Consider the following 19,886-nt stretch of genomic DNA (forward strand, 5'->3'; position numbering starts at 1 on the left):
TTCTTGCACTTCGGCCCGGATGGTAGTGCTCCAAACACATTAAAACCAAGGATAAATTTGATCATGGCTTCTTATTCACTTCTTAGGGAGCGTTTATTGCTTTCTGCTCATTTATATTTCTTTCAGGGGTTTTACCTAATATTTATTTTAACCCTTCTGTATTACTTCACTAACGATGTTTATTTCTGTAGTTGGATGCTGTGACTGACAGAACCTTCTTACCTGAAGGGAAAATTCTTTCACCAAAAAGCCTTCTTTTGCTGTGCTTTTCTGGACCAAAATAAAGCCCTTAGCCAGAAGTTTCTGCAAGTAGGTATCTCTCCTGACATTCAACAGAATTCCTCCTAAATATATATTCTTTTGTCACATAAAAGTGTTTGCTGAAGCTGCCATAGTTTGGATTTCCAGAATGATATGGAGAATTATAGTTCCATACACACTTAAGGATACATGAAAACAAATCTATTTGTTTTTTGATACCTTAAAAAAATCTTCACTTTCAAAAGTGGAGTCACTTCGTACATCATTGAGCAATAACATTCTGATTTACGTGGTGTAGGTTCACCAAGAAATTGTACAAAACTCTCACTGTCCCCTCAACCAGCACTTGCTGTTCTTGTCCTTAAGTATACTGAAATAACCTCTCCTGACGAACGACTTTGGGTTTTAATTATGTATCGTGTTGATCCCAGCAAGATCTGCTAACTATACAATTTCTTCCTCCCATATTTCATAATTTTGTAAGAGTACTGTGCAGCACGGGTCAACCTGAAGATACCAATGATGGTATTTGTAAAAGTTTTATGCAGCGGGATTTCTTGTCTCCCTCCCCCTCCCTAAAACTGAAATCCTGCTGAAAAGAGGGAGGGAAAAAAATAAGATTTATTAGGGGTGTGTTAATGTGGATTAATATTTTATTAACTACTTCCACTGTTCCACATTAATATAAATCCACTTCTATCTCCCTGCATGTATCATACAGGTGGTAAGGTGGCAAATTTGTAGAAGCTGCTCTAGAGACCATAACTTAATTAATGCAAGAAAAAAAAATTACCTCATCAAAGTCAAGCTGGATGACAATTCGCCTCTTTACTTATGAGCAGGGTTTTCTTTTTGTTTTTACAAAGTAAGACTGTAGGTGAGAGAGCACTGAAGCACCGAGAAGGCACGCAATTCATTTTTTATTGGTTTTATTCCGCACACAGTCGTAAATAGCAGAGGTATTTTCTCCCCTCCGTGCTACTAACAGAAGTCAACGCAGGTGAATTCCCGGACAGCTAATCTCAGAGGTGCGAGGCCGCGAACCGCCAGAGGCACCCGCCGCAGGGGCAGGGGCAGGGGCAGGGGCAGGGGCAGGGGCAGGGGCAGGGGCAGGGGCAGGGGCAGGGCAGGAGCCGCGGCCATGTCGCGTCCCCCGCCCCGCCGCTCCCTCACACGGCCGCCTCGCGCCCGCCGTCCCCTAACGGCAGGTGGGGGGCAGCCGCTGGGGGGACGCTGCAGGGACGCGGCGGGGGGTACCGGAGCCGCGCCAGCCCCTCGGTGCGCCACACTCGCACTCGGCTCTCCCTTCCCGGGGGACTTGGGGCTTCCCGCCGGGCTCCGCAGCCGAGCCGCCGCCTCTCCCTTCAGGCTGCCTCCCCTCGGGCGCGGGAGCAGCCTCCGCGGGGATGCTGCACGAGGCTCGCCTCGTCCCCCGGGGCGGGAGGGAAGAAGGGGAGAGAGGGAGGCTCCGAGCCCGCGGCGGAGGAATCGCGCTGAGGCCGGCGGCGTTTCACCCGTGCGTGTTCGGCGGAGGGATCCGCGCGGGCCGCCGTGTGCCCGCCCCCTGCGCGGCGGCCGCCGGCTCCCCGATATAGTGCGGCGCGGCGCGGCGCCCCCAGCCACTTGGCGAGCGGCGCGGTGCGGAGCGGAGCGGTGCGGAGAGGAGCGGAGCGGGGCTGCACGGCCGGCCGGGAGGGCTGGGCGGGCGGGAGGGAGCAGCGGCGGCGGCTGGCGGCGGGGCTGGCCTGGGCTGAGCACCTCTAACTTGGAACTGTCCGCCGGCGTGAGCTCCTGAACATGAGCCTCCTGCCTCTCTACCTGCTCGGATTGCTCCTCAGTAGCGGGCAAGGTAGGAGCGGGGCTGCTGCTGCTGCTTCTTATTTTTTTTTTTATTTTTTTTATTTTTATTTTCCTTTTTGAATAATTCGTACCTATGCCGTGGGCTCGCTCCATCGCTCAGGTTAGCGTGTCACTGAGAAAGAAACGGAGAAAAAAATCGAAGCGTCGCGTCCCGCTGGAATCGGATTGGAAGGGACCTCAAACTTGCCTCATTCGTCCCCTTCCCGTTTTATAACAGCCCTCGGGGAGAGGAGCCCTTCGTGAGGAAAGGGAGAAAAAAAAAAAAAAGCTGGGAGCTGCTCGGTGCACTTAGCTGCTTCGTACGGGGTCTTGGGGTCTTGCTTTTTTTTTTTTTTTTTTTTTTGGCGATAAATGTGGGAAGGCATCAAAGAAAAAACAAAAATAAGAAAGGCGCTGTCGGGGATCGCGCTGTCTGTCGGAGGGGAAGGCAGCGTGGGCACCGCCGAGAAGTGTCGCCGCGGAGCCCGCGAGGCACCTGCCGGGGGCTGTCCCCGTCAGGGCTTCCCCTGACGGCTGCGGCCAGGCGGACCCCGACCGCACCGCGCCGGCTGGGCTGGGCTGGGCTCGCCCCGGGGGTGGCGGCGAGGCGCTGCGGGTGCGGCTGCGGCCGCTTACGGGGGGCGCTCACGCAGGCAGCGGCTTGGGCCCCGCGGGGGGCAGGTGCGCGGGGCGGGGGCGTCTGGCAGCGGGGCTTGGTGGGGATGGGGATCGGGAGGGGGGGCGGCCGCGGCGAGCTTCGGCCGCGGGGGCCGTGCCCGCCGCCCGAGGGCACCGCCTCGCTCACCCGCTGTTTTTGGGGAGGTTTCAGGGGAAATAGCGGTGCTAGCGATGGAAAACGCGCCCCGCGCGAGCGGGGAGCATCCCTCCCTCGGGCCGGCCTTGCAGCAGGGGGCGGCAGAGCTCCACGGCCGCGCCGGCCGCTGCCCCGCGCTGGGGACGGGGCCTCGCCCCGCGGCGGGCCGGGGGTGCCGGGCCGGGCTGGACCGAGCCGGGCTGGGCGGGGGGTGCGGGGCGGGGGCCGGAGTCCCGCCCCGGTACCTGCCGGCGCCTTGCGGGGGGCGGCTGCGGGCTCCGCCGCGCCGGGTGAGGGGCGGGGGGCGCCCAGCAGTAAGGTGTGGGGACTGCGGCTCCCGGCGCCCCCGCCTTCCAGGAGCTCGTCTCCAAACCTCCTGCCGCGCAGACATTTTGTCTGGGCGAGAAGTAGCGAGCGAGCAACCACCAGATGCTCGCAATTCGCAGCGAGAGACTTCTCTGCTTTCGCCACCTCGGGACGAGCTCTGGAGGAGGTCTCCCGATTAGCGATTCAGAAGCGGTGCGGAGGCTTTCCAGCATCGCCGGGGTGGCGGAGGAGGAGGAGAAGGGAAAAGCATCCTTCGGTCTTGCCATTGATCCACCTGGGTGTAATGGTTGTGGAGACGTGGTCCGCCGTTCCCCTCAGGAGGAGCGGCAGAAAGCTACTTTGTGGAGTGTGGTTACTGCAGTGTAGACAGATTACATAGTTTCGGTATCGTACCATCGCAAACGTCAGGGGGTGAATAATGGAATGAAATCCGATGTGCCATTAGGCTGAGTTTTAAAAACGATAGCTGGATAGATAGGGAAGGGGGATGGAAAGAGGAGGATGAGAGCTCTATAAATCTAATATTGACAGTAAGTTATTAGTGTTAACTCAATGGAGAAAAGTATTTTTATAAAAGTAAATAGCTGTAAGGTGGGAAGTGTGAGATTTGAGTGGTTGTGGAAATTGCAGGACCACAGGTTGTGGAAAATAGCCTCAACCCACAATAGGGGATAGCAAATGAGAGTGGGAGAAACATCTGCATATGGAAAATATTGCCATTTAGGTTGCTAGGGGAGAGGAAGATTCTACAGGTTTTTTAATTTGAAAATAAGTATTGACTTGGTGAGGGCTTATTTTGCATTTTTTTTTGACACCTCCTCTTAGTAATCTTGAGATCTCTTGCAATGATGCAAGTAATCTGGGAGGGTATTCCAGAAACTCTGGAGTCTTACCCTGTTGATATGTGATAATTATGATTTTATTTAATGTTAAAATAGAGGTAGTGTAGACAGTTAAGAAAAACCCAGTAACGGGATTTGGATCATTTGCTTCAGAAATACTGAAAGTCTTAGAATGAAGACTTGCATTTCTGAGCATATAGCTGCAGCAGATTTCATGAAGAATAACTGAAGCTTTTTCATTACAAAATGCTGTTAGGTCTAAGACTGGGGCAAGGAAGCCATGATACTTTGTGCCATTTCAGAAAATCAGAGCAGTTTGAAAGCAAGTAGCTGACAGCCCCCTCCCCCCCACCCAGCTCACTTCAGAGCTTACAAGTGTCATAATTATCTACCAAGGCCAAATATTTTCTCTCCTTGTTTCATCACAAGGGAGGGATTTAACTGGCCATGTTGTTGTGCTAAAACAGAAGTATGTTTCCTTAACATTTAAAACCTACCCAAACTGAAAGACCCCAAATTAATTAGGTTTGGTTTAACAAATAAATAAGCGATAAAGAAAAAGCTCCTCTCTGTAACTCTGCCTTTTAGCATGTATAGTGATACAACACTCAGACTTCATTGGTTTTTAACAGTGTCTGGGGACACTGACTTAGAGTGAGTGAAATGGACACCTTCCCAGATCGCTAAATCCTATTTCTTCTATCACTCTGCATAATATACAGTTCTTTGGGTTAGCAAATTTCTGTTAAGCTGCAATAGAAAGCGTTTCGCTTGCAGGATTTAATCCATTTTGTATTCATCCAGAAGATTTGTATGAGTGAGTACTTATTCAGTCATTGAGCTTAAAGTTTCTTCTCTTTGCTGATTTGATAGCAAGTTCATTTTTGGTTTTGATGCAGAGTTTCTGTGTACAATTGTTTATAAGGGACTGTTTGCTAATAAAGAATGTTCTCTAAAACAGTTGCTAGCAGGTGCATCTTATTTGCCGCAGTGTAGTTATTTCCTCAAGTCTTGCTTCTTTCTGCTTTTTGTGTAGAGAATACATGAAATTTGGATTTTTTTAAGTCAATCACAGTTTGTCCAATGGATTAAGTACAATTTATATTATACTCTAATTGTAAACTGAAATCTGAAATGTTTATAACTTCAATATCTATCTATTTTCTGCTACCAGTTGATTTATACAACTGCAATAAGATGAAAACAAATCAGTCTGCCTTCACTCCTTTTTCACTCTTAAAACAAACAAAAAAAGGTGTTAAAGGAATGCTTGGTTTGATGTAACTCCTATGTAGCTAGCCTATGTAACTACTTTTCAAGTGAAGACAAAAGTCAAAATATCTGCCTGAAAATAAACTGGGATGTTCAGCAGATTGTCTCAAGAATGTATTGTTAAGAAATATGTGGTGTTTTGTTCCATGTAATTCTATACAAAATGATTTATGTAGAGATTTTTATTGTTTGCAGTGGCTTTAAATCATGAAATGTATGAAAATAAAGCTATAGAGCTAAAGCTTTGAAGTTTTTTATAAGAGGTTGAACAGTATCATTTTGACTGTCTTTCTCCTGCCAAGTGGTTCACGTATTTATTTAGCTAATTATTATCATCTGTGGGAATATTACTGTGGTGTTATGACCAACTTGTGTATTATTTGCCTTTCACAGCCTTTTAAAAATAAAATAAATTTGAGAGAAAATGCTGTATTTATTTGCCCTTTCATTGACCTTTTTATTTGAGGCACTTCTCCCAGATGATTCATGTTTGCCTACTGATTTTCTTCCAATTTATTCCAGTAATCCCCCAGTTACATTCAGTATGTGCCATCTGATTCCAGCATAATCAAGTTAACATGATGTTTTGGGAAACACATGTTCTAACTATGTAGTCATTTGTGTCTGAGTTGAAAATCCATTAGTGAAAGACTAGGACTGACTTATCTAGATATACAATATGGATTTATACTTCTATTTATATTTTAAATAGTTTATATGAAGTAACATGCCAGATGTTTTGCTCTTTCTCCCTTTAATAGCACACCTTAGTTTCATAAAGTAAGGGCAGTATGCTTGAAGCATATCACAAGGTTTTACATGTCACAGACCATTTGAAATTGATTTTTGATGGCTCTTGGAATTTGAAAATAGAAGAGAATTGGGAGACCTTATGGATAACCTACCTGATAGCTTCAAATTTGAAGGCCCATTTAGGTGCAATATGCTAGATCTAGGCATATTGGTATGTAGCACGTTGTATTATCACTTTGTTTTAATACAATCAATTAATTGTGACCTTATTCTGACCTAATTAATTATGTCCTGTTCCATGTCTTTTTTTCCCCTCCTTAGTATATTTAGTGCTTTCTAGGGTAGATAATTGACTGAAATCACTCAGTTTTTGGTATCTCTTTTAAAGCTCAGAATAATTTTCATTGATAAGTAGAGCATTCGAAGTACTTCTTGCTGTTACCTCAATCTGAGGAAGTCCAGCTTCAGCAACATAATTCTGCAGTCTTCCACAAAATCTTTTTACTGTGTTTTTATCTCAGTTTCACTTAATACTGTAGTTGCATGTATATAGATGTTTTTAGAGGATGTCAATACGATGAAGAGTTAGGTTGGCAAGGTATTCTTCAGGCTTCTGATGTCATGCTATAACATTTTGAATGAGGTCTTCAAAAACAAAGGTGCAAAGCTTCTTTTATTTGTTACAGGGTTAGATTTTCTGTTATTTGGTATCATTTGACTGGCTTCATTAATCGGAGAAGGCATTTGCTGTAGTGCAGCTGAGATCAGAATCAAACTTTTAATTCCTTGAATGATAAAGTTAGAGGAATGGAAGAAAAAAAAAAAAACATGAACAGAGTCACTTTCCTGACTTCATCTATTTGTGGTGACAGCTTATGATACTAAAATCTTCTTGTACTGACAGAGGAACATGTTTTAAAACCTACTTAAAGATGATCTAGAAAGGAAACAACAAGGCTTGTGTATGCATACATGCATTCTTACTTTTTAGAAAACCTTGTCTAACAAGAACCCCATGTCTGGTTTAAATAACCTGCACTTGAGTAACTTCATGGAAGCACTGCTGGTTGCACTAATGCAGAGGCTGCTGTGCTGAGCAGGAGTCAGTTGGCTGCAGTGGGTTTTTGATTAGGCTGTGCAGTGTGTGAAAGCATCTCTTGAAGTGGCAGGAGGTGATCAGCTTTCACTTATGAAGAAGCATGATATGGGATGATACTTTCTATTTATGGTGCTGTTATTATTTAGGAAAATGGAAGCTTCGTAACAGAATTCATCTCTATGCATCAAAACGTGGATCATTAATGACATGCCACAGTAGTAGAGGCTACAACTCAGATCATTCAACAAGTAAGATCTACCATGGAATGATACATTTATAAGGCAGTTATTAAATATGAGGATGACTATGGACATTGTGGCCAAAATCTACTGATCCTAGTTAGAGGATAATTCTCACTGCCTGAAGTTTTTGTTTGCATGAGAACCAAACTGGGCCAGTTCTTTAAAAGCAATTATTTTACTGTCTCATGAAAGTTGCTTGGAGAAGGAGTTAGACAATTAAGTGTATCAACTAAAAAATCATTATGTGGTATCTACCTATTTAATAGCTCTTTTATCATTTAACACAAACTTGTACAATATTTTACATGTTCTACATTCTTTTTGAAAGATAAATAAGCAGGTGTTTGATTTCACCTGTTTTTTTAATGTAGTAGCATTGCAAGCAGGATGATTGAGTCTTTTAAAAGCATGTTTGAACAAATAATTTCAGTAAGCCAGGACAGCTGTTAACCACGGCTGTTTACCACGATATAAGTATGATGTGATCTGAAATGGCCAATTCATGGATGGAAAATGTCCAGATAAACTTGCAAAGCTCCATTAAATATTACGGGGATTCAGTCAGCTTCTTTGTTCCTCCCTATCATGACTGTAATAAATTTCCTCTCATCCAAGTCCTGCATGTGTTCCTTCAAGAACAAGCTTTCCATAAAAAGCATAAAACATCAACACTTTCACTTAAGATGTAGTGACTTTTCCAGAACGAAAGTGGGGGAGAGGGGAGAAACAGCTCTTCTATTTGCTCAGTCTATATTTTTCTTCTTACATAAATCTGTTTTGTGCCTTTTGAAGGGTACGCTGTTTTTATTTAGTGTTCAAATTATTTGAGTAGAATTGCTACACAGCAGACAAAGGTGGTTGAGTAACTTTGCATATCAGAAATATTCAAAGTAAAATGTAATGTCCCTGTAGCTTATGAATAATATATATTAAGGTCATGAAGGAAATTTCTCTTCTCAAAATGACTTCTCCAGTTAGCTAATATTAAGTTGAGTATTTATGTTGCAATTGTAGCTTAAGTAACAATGCAAGTTGTTTGACTGGCTATAAGCTGAAATTCATACCTGGAATTTGTGTATATAACTCATACAAGGAGTTGCTGTCCTCATCACTTTGCCCAAGCAGTGCCATTTGGAACATAATCTCAATTCAGTTTGAAAACAAAACCATTGCCATCAATTTTCTTGCTACTACCATGTGGTGCACAATATCCAGTAGAGCTGCAAGCAATTGCAAACCCATTAACTTCACAGACCATTGTACCACAGCTGAACTTGGCTTGTTCAAAGCCAGGTCTATAATTAAAATAATAGACATTTAAAAAGAGGCTTAATGCAGTGTATGGAGATCCTTGTAGTATGTGTTGCAGGTGGACGTGAACAGGTAGGGAGAGGTAATTCTGCATCTTACTATGAACACCTTTCTCTACTGATCATGTACAATGAATTTTCTTCTTTATTCTAACAGGAAAGATGTAATCAGAACTGCAATGTTATTATGTCAATACCGTGTAATTATGTTAATTGGTCAAAGCAAAATAAGCTAAATACTCAGGGACTGGGGGAGAGGGTAGAAAATAAGGTGTGTGTGTTAAACAGTGAAGACCAGTTAACAGGAGTAATGCAATACAGCATTTTTTTTTAAAGTTATTAAATGACTCATAAATTGCTGCTGGGTGCCTGCTGGGTCAGAATGAAGGTTCATGTACTCCAGTGACCTCCTGGTCTGACAGGGACTAAAGACAGTAAGACAATGCATGAAGAAGCAGTAAGTGCAGGGTAAATGCAAAACAAGAACAGTGTGGTACTTCCATCAGCGCACCCTACAGCATTCAGGGGTATGTCAGGTAACATCTATGTGAACTTCTTAATAATCTTAACAGATCTCTGCTACATGAGTTTGTTCTTAAACCAGGTAATACTTTGTTCTATTTGGTGCACTATGTCAATGACTGAGGAAAATACAGAAAGCAGCCTGAAAAGTCATGTTCAGATCCTTAGTTGCAGTGTTTCAAGTAATGTAAGGAATATGGTAATGTAAGGATTGCAAATAATTCCTTACCTATCTTTTCTGTGATCTCATGTGAACCACAGAAAAGCCATGCATCTCTTCTGTTAGGGAATCAGAGCTATGTGTTATATTCACGGACTTCCCAAAGATTTAAATACATGTTGTTTTGTTTGCTGTTTTTTTTTTTTTTTGTACCTTTTGCCAGTATTTTATGTATTTTCCTAGCCTTTAGGTAATGGTTATCTTACTTGATGTTAATGTCTATTAAATCGGTACTTGAATTTTAAGCCGATCTACATCAGGCTGATGGAATGCAACCTCTTTGTTTATAGTATACTTTTTATACTGTTTGTACTTTTGGTATTTTGTATTTATTTTTTTGTTTCTGATTTCTTTCCCGTAATCAATGTTGCAAGATGTGCCTCACACATGGGGTGGGGTCTGAAGCTTTTGTGTAGTTAGCATAGTAAAATGAATGCTGAGAGAGATTTGATTACTAAGAAGGTGGCTTCAGGGATGAGTACACAGTGCTGAGGTAGTTTAAAGGCAATCATGATATGTGAGTAAATGGACATAAATAGGTTACAAAAATCTTCACTACAAAATAAAATTTCTGGTCAGAAAAAAAAAAAACAAACAGTGACTCTGGAGCATTCCAAGAGTGAGAAGGAAGAAGCGTGATTATTCTTTAGATGGTTCTTTATTTATTTATGAAAGTATCACATTCAGTGGGTCTCCAAAACGTCCCAGGAGATCCCTTCAAATGATTTGCTTCAAAGGCATTCTTCATGTAAATGTTCTTAAGATGTAGGGGAAAATAATTCTGCAATTGCTGAATGGTACTTTCTGGAAAATATTATTCCAGCATTCCTCATCTGTTAGTAGGTGTTCGTAGCAGATATTGTTTCTGAATGCAGTAAGAATTACCAGAGTTTTGTCCTTGGTACCTCTTGCATATTCTGCTGGTGTCAACAGATGTCTGTACGTTTTAAAAGTAAATAAATAATAATAAATAAGCTGTGCCTGGTAAAGCTTCAGAAATTCAGATGCTTGGTTGTCAAAAACATTTTCTGTGTTTTCATCAACTACATCTCTTTGAAAGCGAAATAAAATTGTTCTTTAAAAATGCAGCCTTAAATTAGTTATTTGTGTATATGAGAAAAATAGAGAACCACAGAGATGAAAATGTGAAACACTGGAACCTCGTGGTTTATGCTAATCGCCTAAATGATTTTGTCAGACATCCATATTTCACAATAGGTTTGCTTTTATTAGTTTGTGTTTTGCTTTTTGCTCCTGAATTCTAATTCTGTAAATTTAATCTGAAATTCAGGATGAATTATACCTAACTGGGCATTGCCATCAGTAATAATTTGTGAATTTTATAAATAATGCGATAATACATGTGCTCCAGTGCTTTCTGTGTTTGTAGAATAATATTCTAACTTTAGATATTTGAGAACTAAATGCAGACTTCTTCCAATAAACAGTGTCTGTAGTGTAACACAAATGCTACATTTATCTTTAGCCTTTACAGCTTATTTTAAGAAAATTCTGTTATGTGAGGTAAGTTCTGCTGACAGAACTATGCAACCCCTGCAGTCATGAAACTCCCACTGGAGTCAATGGGAGACTTGTGCACCTAGAGTGCTGTTACGGGGCTTGTACTGATTGCAGCTTTCAGGGCCTGATTGGAGCTTTCAGGAGTTGTATAACTCCCATGTGAGTATGTGGGATTTCTGATTTAGTGAAGAATAGAAAATCAAGCTCTAACTTTATGTATGTCTATGTAGTGGGCATGTTTATAAAGTAGCACTGACAAAGCATAGCAGTAATCCAGCAACACAGAAATCAGAACCCAGGTGATGTTCTGACGTGACAGGTTCCATTTAAGATAGATAAAAATATCATTTTTTGTCTCGTGCGCTGTGTTTTCTTAATAATAAATCCAAAGACTTACCGTAAGCTGCTGATTTCGTGTTTTCCCTCTGGGAGTGTATGAGAATGTTGAGCTTTGTACAGTTAATCATTGTGTGTCATGAGGTTCTTGCTGCCCCGGTTATAGCTGTGTTGGGGAGTTTACCATTCAATATATACATATATAGATAGATAGATAGATATAGATATATATATAGAGAGATATTTCTCATTTGTTTTTGTTTGTTTCTGAGATGTTTGATTTACTTGTTTGTTTTGGTCTGTGGCCTTGTGACACCAGTCAGACCTGCTCCCTGGATGTTCAGTATTCAGATCATGGCTGGAAGTCTGTAAGCATTCTGTCTGAATGATCTGATGTTAAATGGATTTGTGCCAGTTTATGGCAGTTAGAGACATTGGGTTCAACAGCTTTTAGCATTTAGTCGAAATAATCCTCCCCAGTACCTTCGTGTTACATTGCTGTGAATGGCTGTGGATTATAAGGCCTGCATAAATGGAATTGATGTTGCTGATTTTGAGAACAATCATAGATGATGTTTTGCTCTACAGTTCTCCTAAAGCCATTGTAGACTTACTCTAAGTTTTAACATTCTTAGAATTAAAATTACAGATACTCATGTAATGTGATGGTTGTGGTAGGCTTTATTTCTGAGTCCATGATAGTGCTGAAAGAACATTAAATTGCGATTTGCTTGCTTACTGATAGCATCAAAATTCATTTCTAACATTATATTAACTATTTCTGTCACATGCAAACATAAGTCAAAAGATTCCTGTGTGCGTTCTGGGACCTTGGGAATCACCAGTTTCATTTTGTGCATGTAGCCTTTTAGGTGTTGTGTTCTGATAGAATATATATATATATATATTCTCTCTATATATATATACACACACACACACACATACACATATAATATGTATGCTTTTTAAAAAAAACAGCAAACAACAACAACAAAAAACAACTCCCTAGATCCATGATCAAACACTTGATTTTATGTATGGAAGAGCAGATCTGTCTGGGGAAGATACTGCTTCCTATAAAAATGTTGATGAAAAGAAATACTTTCCTGTAAGTAGTAAACCTTTTATTTTTATCTACTCTGAACAAATTTTTAGATAAATAAAACCAAGTAATACTGTTTTACAAGAGAAAAGTCCTTGTGCTCTTGGATAGGTGAGTTCTGATAACAGTTTTTCTGTGACTGTTTTAAACTAGAAAAAAACACCTGTAGGCATTGAATAAACAGAGAATATAAAAGTATAATACATTTTCATATAAATATTATTGTAAGAGCTATTCTAAGGAAATCTTTGTATACTTGTGGTTAGTAAATATTAATATTGCTTTAATGCACCTTAAATGTGTTTATGATTGTTTTCTAGACTACTGAGATGACCAAATTCAGTCCTGAAAGGTTTCTAGGTACTCTTCATTTATAACCATGTCAATGAATATTAGCCCTGCAGAAAACCTTTTGTGCTGTTCATTACCACACTAAATCTATTACATGTGAACTGCAGGTATTAAAGTAGTAACATCAGTATTTGTGAACCTATAAAGCAATCCATTTGTGTGGTGATGTTCTATTTTTACTTAGGAAAACGGTGTAATGAATCTTGTGAATAAGTTTGTGGACATTTATTAAAACGCCAATCCTCTAATCAGGGAAAAAGAAGGAAACTCTGGTAGCAGGAAGGAGGTATCACCAAATACGTAATATTTATTGAAGGTTCATGTTTTCTCAAAGATGTTCTATTTTTTTTTAAATTGTTTTGTTTTCCCCTGAGGCAGGAGGGGTGTTGGTGTCCAAAAATATTAATAAAAAAGTTCTGTTTTCATAGTGTAGGTGTATTTTAATGTATCTTACCAAGTTTTACGTAATGGCTGTGAAATATTTTATTCTTAAGACTGGAAGACAATCTTAGAGGCAATGCAGGCATTTTCACAACTGTTCATTAGATTCATAAAAATGTAGAATAGCTATGTTATATTTTCATTTGAACTGTGGCCACATATGCAAATAGACATGAATGTTCTGAGTGTTTTTTGCTTGAATTATCACAATTTTAAAAAGCAGTATGTTAAAATTCAGATATCTTTTTTTTTCTAAAATTCGGTTCTAAAAATAGCTGCAGATCTGTGACAAAGAATTACTACAGCAGCAAAAATGAGAGTAGTAGCCTTTCTAAGCATTTTTTAGGAAGAATGCATAGTGAAGTAAAAGCTATTTTTCATGATAAACATTTTGTACAAACCAAACATTCTTATTAGTCTAAGTTTTAATTGTGTAGTATTCTTATATAAGGCTTAATTCATGGCTACATAAAGAATATTTTAAATTTTTATTTGTTCTATTATAAAAGTATCTTTGGAGTCCTGTTGTGCTACAAGAAGTAAAAAGGGGCATGGAAACAGTTAACTTTCTCAAAGATTCATTGAGTTCAGTCAGCTCTGCCCTACTTACATTTGGCAGGATTTCTCTCTTCGAGCAGCGCTTCCTTTCAGTTGCATTGTGTGGTGTAACTGCATAATATAAGCTGCGTTTTTGAGATATGATGTAACGGAGATAAATATTTTTGTGGTAAAACTTCTGGTTCCAGCCTTTTTTGCATTTGTTAAGGCATGTGGTCTATGGAACAATGTGGCAGAAAATAAAATAGGGGGAAGGTACTGGTTCAACTGAAAAATGAAGTATGTGACCTGCTGGTAATCACAGACAACAAGTAAAACACGTTTTTTGTTATAAGAGTATAGATTTCAAAGTATCTGTCTTTCTAAAAGTATGTGGTCTGTCCGTTCAATGTCATATGCATAGACTTCCACACAATGAAGTCTGTTATTGAAACTGACACAAATAGCATCTTTGCTTCTCTGGAGAGAGTAGCTAAAGGCTAAATAAGAATGGAAACTTTCTGGTTTTTAATTCTGAATAGTTTCTGCAGATCAGAGAACTCGAACCATTTTCTTTTATTTTTTTTGTCTTTATAGGGTTTTCTACACAATAATGTGTTTTGTATAATTGTATATTCAGTATTATTCGTGAATGCTAAAATTGCTTCTGGTACACTTGCTTTGGAACATGTATGCCATCAGGTATCAATAACACTGAGGAAACCTCAGCATGAAATGTGCAAAGCCTCATGACAGACCCCTTAAGTCCTCCTGCTGGAAACAGTAGGGAATTATCAGGCATCTTTCCGTGGCCTTTCCTAGGCAGATGCAAACTCACCCTGCTCATTCTCCCAGTCAACTGAGCACAAACTAGCTCCAAATAAACTAAAACTGCTGTTCTTGTGACATGGCTTGAACAAATTGTCGTCAAGGCTGATTAACATTAGCACAGTGTTGTGGTAATTACAGATGCACAAATCACCATTAGGTTGCATCTGGCCAGCTCAGGGCTTGTGTCTGCCTGCCAAAGTTTGTGTCAGTGTGCCCACAGCAAGATTAAGGCTGAAGCTCAAGCTAAGGAAGTCCTAAACCAGTAAATCTAAATGGTGTAGCATAGTCCTCATGGCACACATTGCACACGTACCTCAGGAGCACTGGAGGAAAATGTGTGACTCAAGTAAATAGATGACATGCTTACAACAAATGAAACTATTGATTCCATGCTTGAGTTAAGGCCCCTCTGCATCACACTTATTCTGCTAACAGTGTTATGGGCACAACTAGCTTGGGCCACAGCAATGCGCGCATGACATAAGTAGAGGCAATAAACTCGATTCAGGTCTCTTCAGGCTTTAGGGTGGGGCTGTAAAAACTGGAAAATGTTTTCTAATGTATGTGGTGTTACTCCATAAATTCTAGGAAACCAAATAAACTTTATTCTACTGATTCTTATTAGGGGCACTTATTGTGGCACATTGTTGTAAGAGTACCCATGCAGGTTATATTCGTGAAGTAAAAGTCCAGTACTACACTGAAACGGGTATAACTGAGAGGAGCTGAACTACTAGTGAGAAAGGAAAACCCAGCTTTATTACATTAGTAACTTTTGAAAGGTATGTTAAGTTTAAAAGTCATTATTTTAATTATTTTTTTATCTTCAAACTACTTTTTGTTCAAATAAAGTCATATCAAATTTGATACATTGAATACCAATTTTTAGTCAATAGAATAGTTATCCATTTAAATTGAGAATAATTATTTAATGAAATCTGAGAGTATTCTTGTTAGAATACTACTACCAGGCAGGAAACCTGGGTTCTTCTATTGTGAAGCTTTGTGGCTTAATATTAATTACTTCATTTGTGTCTCAGAAATGTGAATATGTCTTTACAAAATAAGGAAAGTAAAACTCTTGTGGATACTTTTTTTCCCCTTAATTGTGTTGAGGTTCCCTGTTTTATTGACAGGAACTAAAAGAAACATGATCAAGGTCAGACCAAGTCCATTGTAAATCCAGAATTGAACCAGCTGTCCTGATTTCAGTCCAGTGCTTTACCAATCATCCTGCTTTTCTTTAATGTTAAGATATAGAGCCAACAGTGGCACAGAAATCTGCAGTGACTGTAAATTGACTTCAGGGTTGCTCTTTAGGGGTGTGCACACTGATTCCAGCAGCTCTGTCTTAAATAAGTTTTATCTGAGGCCAGTGTATTTGGTGTGTGTGATGATTTGACATTCCTTGAGGATCCTAAGGAGTATCCCTAGAAATCCTTATTGAAATCTGCAGATAGCAACAATGCTTGTTTTTAAAGGATAATAGTGGGAAACTACATTAAAAAAAAATAAAAATCTAAAGATTATGTAAGATCTGTATTGAAATGTTTTTCTATGTTCTCTAGTCTCTATTCTGACTCTGCATAAGAAAGTACCTATTTTTGGCGGTTTTGAAATAATAGCACTAATGATTTCTCTCTTTGACGAATGAAAACGAGCAACCAAGTTGTCGTCTTTCCTTGGCCAAACCGTCTGTTTTGGCTTTCATGGCTGGCTGTGACTGTTGGACTGCTAACACTGCAAGTGTTTGAAATTGGGCAAGAAAGATGCTGCCAGGATTGATAGGCTGAGACCCTGACCAAGCTCCCCCACCCCACCCCTCTTTCTTACAAACTCCATTTACTAAAATTGGCAGGCTAGATATCTTTAGTCCTGAGTTCTGTATCTGTTTTGGGAATCAAGATGGGCCTACATTTGTCCTCTGGAGTCTTTTTCCTCTTATATTTAAAAGTGGGATAGTGTTTGCATAGCTGTCTTTGCAATATGTTTGAGGGTCATATAGTACTAAATCAATTTGATCATCTGTTGACATAAAAACAGGCAATAATGTTATTTATGCAGGCATTTTGAATGAGTGTTTTACAGGGCACCGAGTGCTGTTACAGTCTAAATGCTTTAATCCACACAGTAGAAATTGGGAGGGCTCTGAAATGCTGTTTGGAACACACACTCCCTGATCTCCTAGCACAAAAGAGTGAACAGAGTAATTACAGGGCCAGAACTTGTGTGTTCCCTGTATTGTTTGCACAAGTAAGAAGTCATCAATTGCTGCAAATTGGGTTAGCTATATAAACAGCAGCCTAATTTATTTAGTCAAGTCTCAGAGACCTGGAAAAGAATAATGGGGGAACAAGAAGGGGATTGCAAAAAGTCTCAGAGACCTGGAAAAGAATAATGGGGGAACAAGAAGGGGATTGCAAAAAGAACAGAGGTACAGAGTGTGCAGCTGTGCTTGTGGTACTTGTTAACTTCAACAGGTAGCTCATGTAAATTGTGTTTAACTGAATTTATTTAGATATAGCAGAATTCCTTTGTTTTAACCACTGACAATGTGGAGAGGTTGAGATTGAAAATTTCAGCAGCAGCTTTAAACCTACATCCAAGGGCTGTTGAAATGACATATTTAAAACCAATCATATTTCATAAATTCATAAAATCAATCACCACCTCCTGCTGAGTGCACATGAATATTCATACTTCTTCCCCAGATGACTTGCAGAAATCATGATGTGCCTTCCAAATGGATTTATATAGTTCACTCTCTGAAGTCAGTAACAACTTCTATTTAACTTTCCCTGTGCTTGGGTTTTCTTCAGTGTATGCTTGCTTAAATACTGAAAGGAACATTTTGGGAAGCTTCCCTACCTGCAGCAGCAGTGATGACGGTGTGAAAGACATGGACACGTGGCCCTGCAGAGGTCCATTAGAGGTCGAAGATGGGTTATGCTTCTCATGGGTCCCACATGCTGAAAAGAAGAATGTGTTTCTTTCTTCCCACAGGGACTACTCATATAAATAAAAGTGTAGCCTACGCTAACACAAACATGTTAAGTTAGGATTAATACTGATAGCATATGCCAGTAGAGTAACTCAGCACTGAAAGGTAATGCAACTTGGTCAGAGTTGCAAGGAAGTTGGCTGACAGAACCACGAGTAACACTTACATTGGGTTCATCTTGCAAATAAAATATCATTTTGAATCCTGAGCATGCTTTCTTGAATATTTTTTGAGAATATTTTTAAATTCTCTATTCAATTGGATCTTTAGTACTTTAAAAAAAAAAAATTCTCTGATCCCTAATTAGCGTCTTCTCCAGTGAGGGAGGTGTGTGGTATTTTTGGGAGACAAACTGAGTGCCTGTAAGCCTGTGCATCTTTTAAACGCTTTTCACAAACGATGTGGGTATCTTAGTAAAAAGTGTCCTTCTTGTTACTTAGATGAAAATGTCTTTTTTCATGTTTAAGCTGCTTGACAAGAACAGCTATCGTTTTATTAGAAGTTGTAATTTGTCACATGTAGTATGTATGTTGTTTTTTCTAATCTTTGCTGTTGATTTTGCACACTAAAATCTGTCATTTTGGTAAACTAGATCTTTTATTTAATCTGTAGCCTTTTATGCAGCCTTCTAAAAGAGGGATCTTTTTGAGTGCAAAGTTCGTTGTCATGTTGCTAGTGTGTGTTTCTGACCAGAATGCAAAGTAGTTTTAATCCATACATTCTTTTTTCCTGTACTGGGATAGCTGCCAAACCTATGTCAGCGATTAACTTCTGAATGTGTCAGCTATAACAAATACAGTTCATTGTTTCTTGGCTAGTTAGCAGCTAGTTAAAAAGGCAGGAACAGCTCAAATGAAAGAGAAGTACTGTACATTTTGTATCTAAAATACTCAGGGTACTAAGACTACCAAAGAGAGGGGGGGAAAAAAATCAGTTCTAGGAGGGATTTTTAGGTAGATAAAAATACTTAAATGATTGTTCAAATCAAAACATGATAAATCACTGGATGATGAAGTTACAAAATTATGCCTAGTTACAGGTCACCTTCAATAAAGTTTTAAATATTGAGTAATATTTAAACTTAATGTTCAAGTGAAAAGCAAAACAGCACAATTGTCTGGAACAGTTAGAATAATATTGGTTAGAAAAAGACCATCACAAAAAAGGAAATGCCTTATCTTAATCAGGGAAGCAAAGAATATGAAAGTTATCCATGTAGAATAGAGTGCAGAATCACCATTTAGAGGGGGGAGTTAAAGATGCTTTTCCTCAACAGACATTTTCTAATTATTAACGTCTGGTTTTGCTTGCAGATATCTGCGCACCAAGTCACAACAATTTCATGTTCACGCTTTGGCTGTATTATTTTTGGTAAATATTACTCTGCAAGTGGAAAATGAACAGTTTGCTGTAAATATTTTAAATATTAAAAGTATGTGCTTAATTAGCTCTTTAAGCTTCATGTAGACCTTTTTTCCTAAATTTTGTATCAACTATTCCAACAGAAATTGTAAGTCTTGCAATGCATACTGGAATTTTAGTGTATGTAAAACTTCTTTTTCCATCATCTGATCTCAAAATTTGTATTTTTCTATATTGTCTCACAACTTAATGTGAAAATATTGGTAGTAAGCTAAAATAAAAAAAAAAAAAGGCTAACAGATGTCACTGATCTTTTTCATAAGAAAGCATATTCTGCTGTTTTATCTCAGTGATGACAGATGCTAGAGCTCTGCAGAGATGCAGAATTATTTTTGTTAACTGGCTGATTTGACCCCTGTCATTTTGAAGTTACAGTAAGTGAAAGGTTTGAATGTGCTATTAGGCATAGCGAAGATAAAGGATGTGGTGCAATGAAATGTCAATAAACCAACAGGAGGTGAAAATTTGTATTGTGTTATATAAAAACAGAAAAACCACTGGAAAATACACATCTGTAACTTAGCAAATGTGTGCTTTGAGTTAGAAGAGGAACTTTAGCTACTGAAAGCCAACTATACTGTTGGGTGAATTTCTACATGCAAGGAATTGGGAAGGGAGTGGGGAGAATTATCACCTGCTTACGTTCTTTCTATGTGAGATAAATGTTTAGGATGCTTTCTGTTTTAAGAAAGCAAAGAGAAAATAGGTGGTCTGTCTGCATAGCTAGAGAACATACTTTCTGTATAAATTTGTGAAATAGGATCTTACTACTTAATGACAGTGGAGCACCCTATGCACTATATTTACACCTAATTTTGTACATTATGCAGACCCATTCCTTTA

At 39.6% G+C, this 19,886-nt stretch overlaps 1 protein-coding gene across 4 annotated transcripts in view; it reads left to right on the forward strand.

Annotated features, from left to right (window-relative positions):
- Window positions 1-1,911: 1,911 nt before the first annotated feature.
- The window catches only part of NCAM2 (neural cell adhesion molecule 2), a 291,019-nt gene continuing 273,044 nt past the window's right edge, over window positions 1,912-19,886 (forward strand). Inside the window, exon 1 of one of the 4 annotated variants that reach the window (XM_027449269.3) lies at window positions 1,912-2,110. In XM_027449269.3, the coding sequence (XP_027305070.1) occupies window positions 2,059-2,110 (52 nt within the window). In that variant the 5' untranslated portion in view covers window positions 1,912-2,058. The remainder of the gene's footprint in view (window positions 2,111-19,886) is intronic. The other 3 variants (XM_027449268.2, XM_027449270.3, XM_021270555.4) reach the window with 3 other exon arrangements.

Source organism: Anas platyrhynchos, chromosome 1, assembly GCF_047663525.1.
Source record: "Anas platyrhynchos isolate ZD024472 breed Pekin duck chromosome 1, IASCAAS_PekinDuck_T2T, whole genome shotgun sequence".
NCBI classification, from domain to species: domain Eukaryota; kingdom Metazoa; phylum Chordata; class Aves; order Anseriformes; family Anatidae; genus Anas; species Anas platyrhynchos.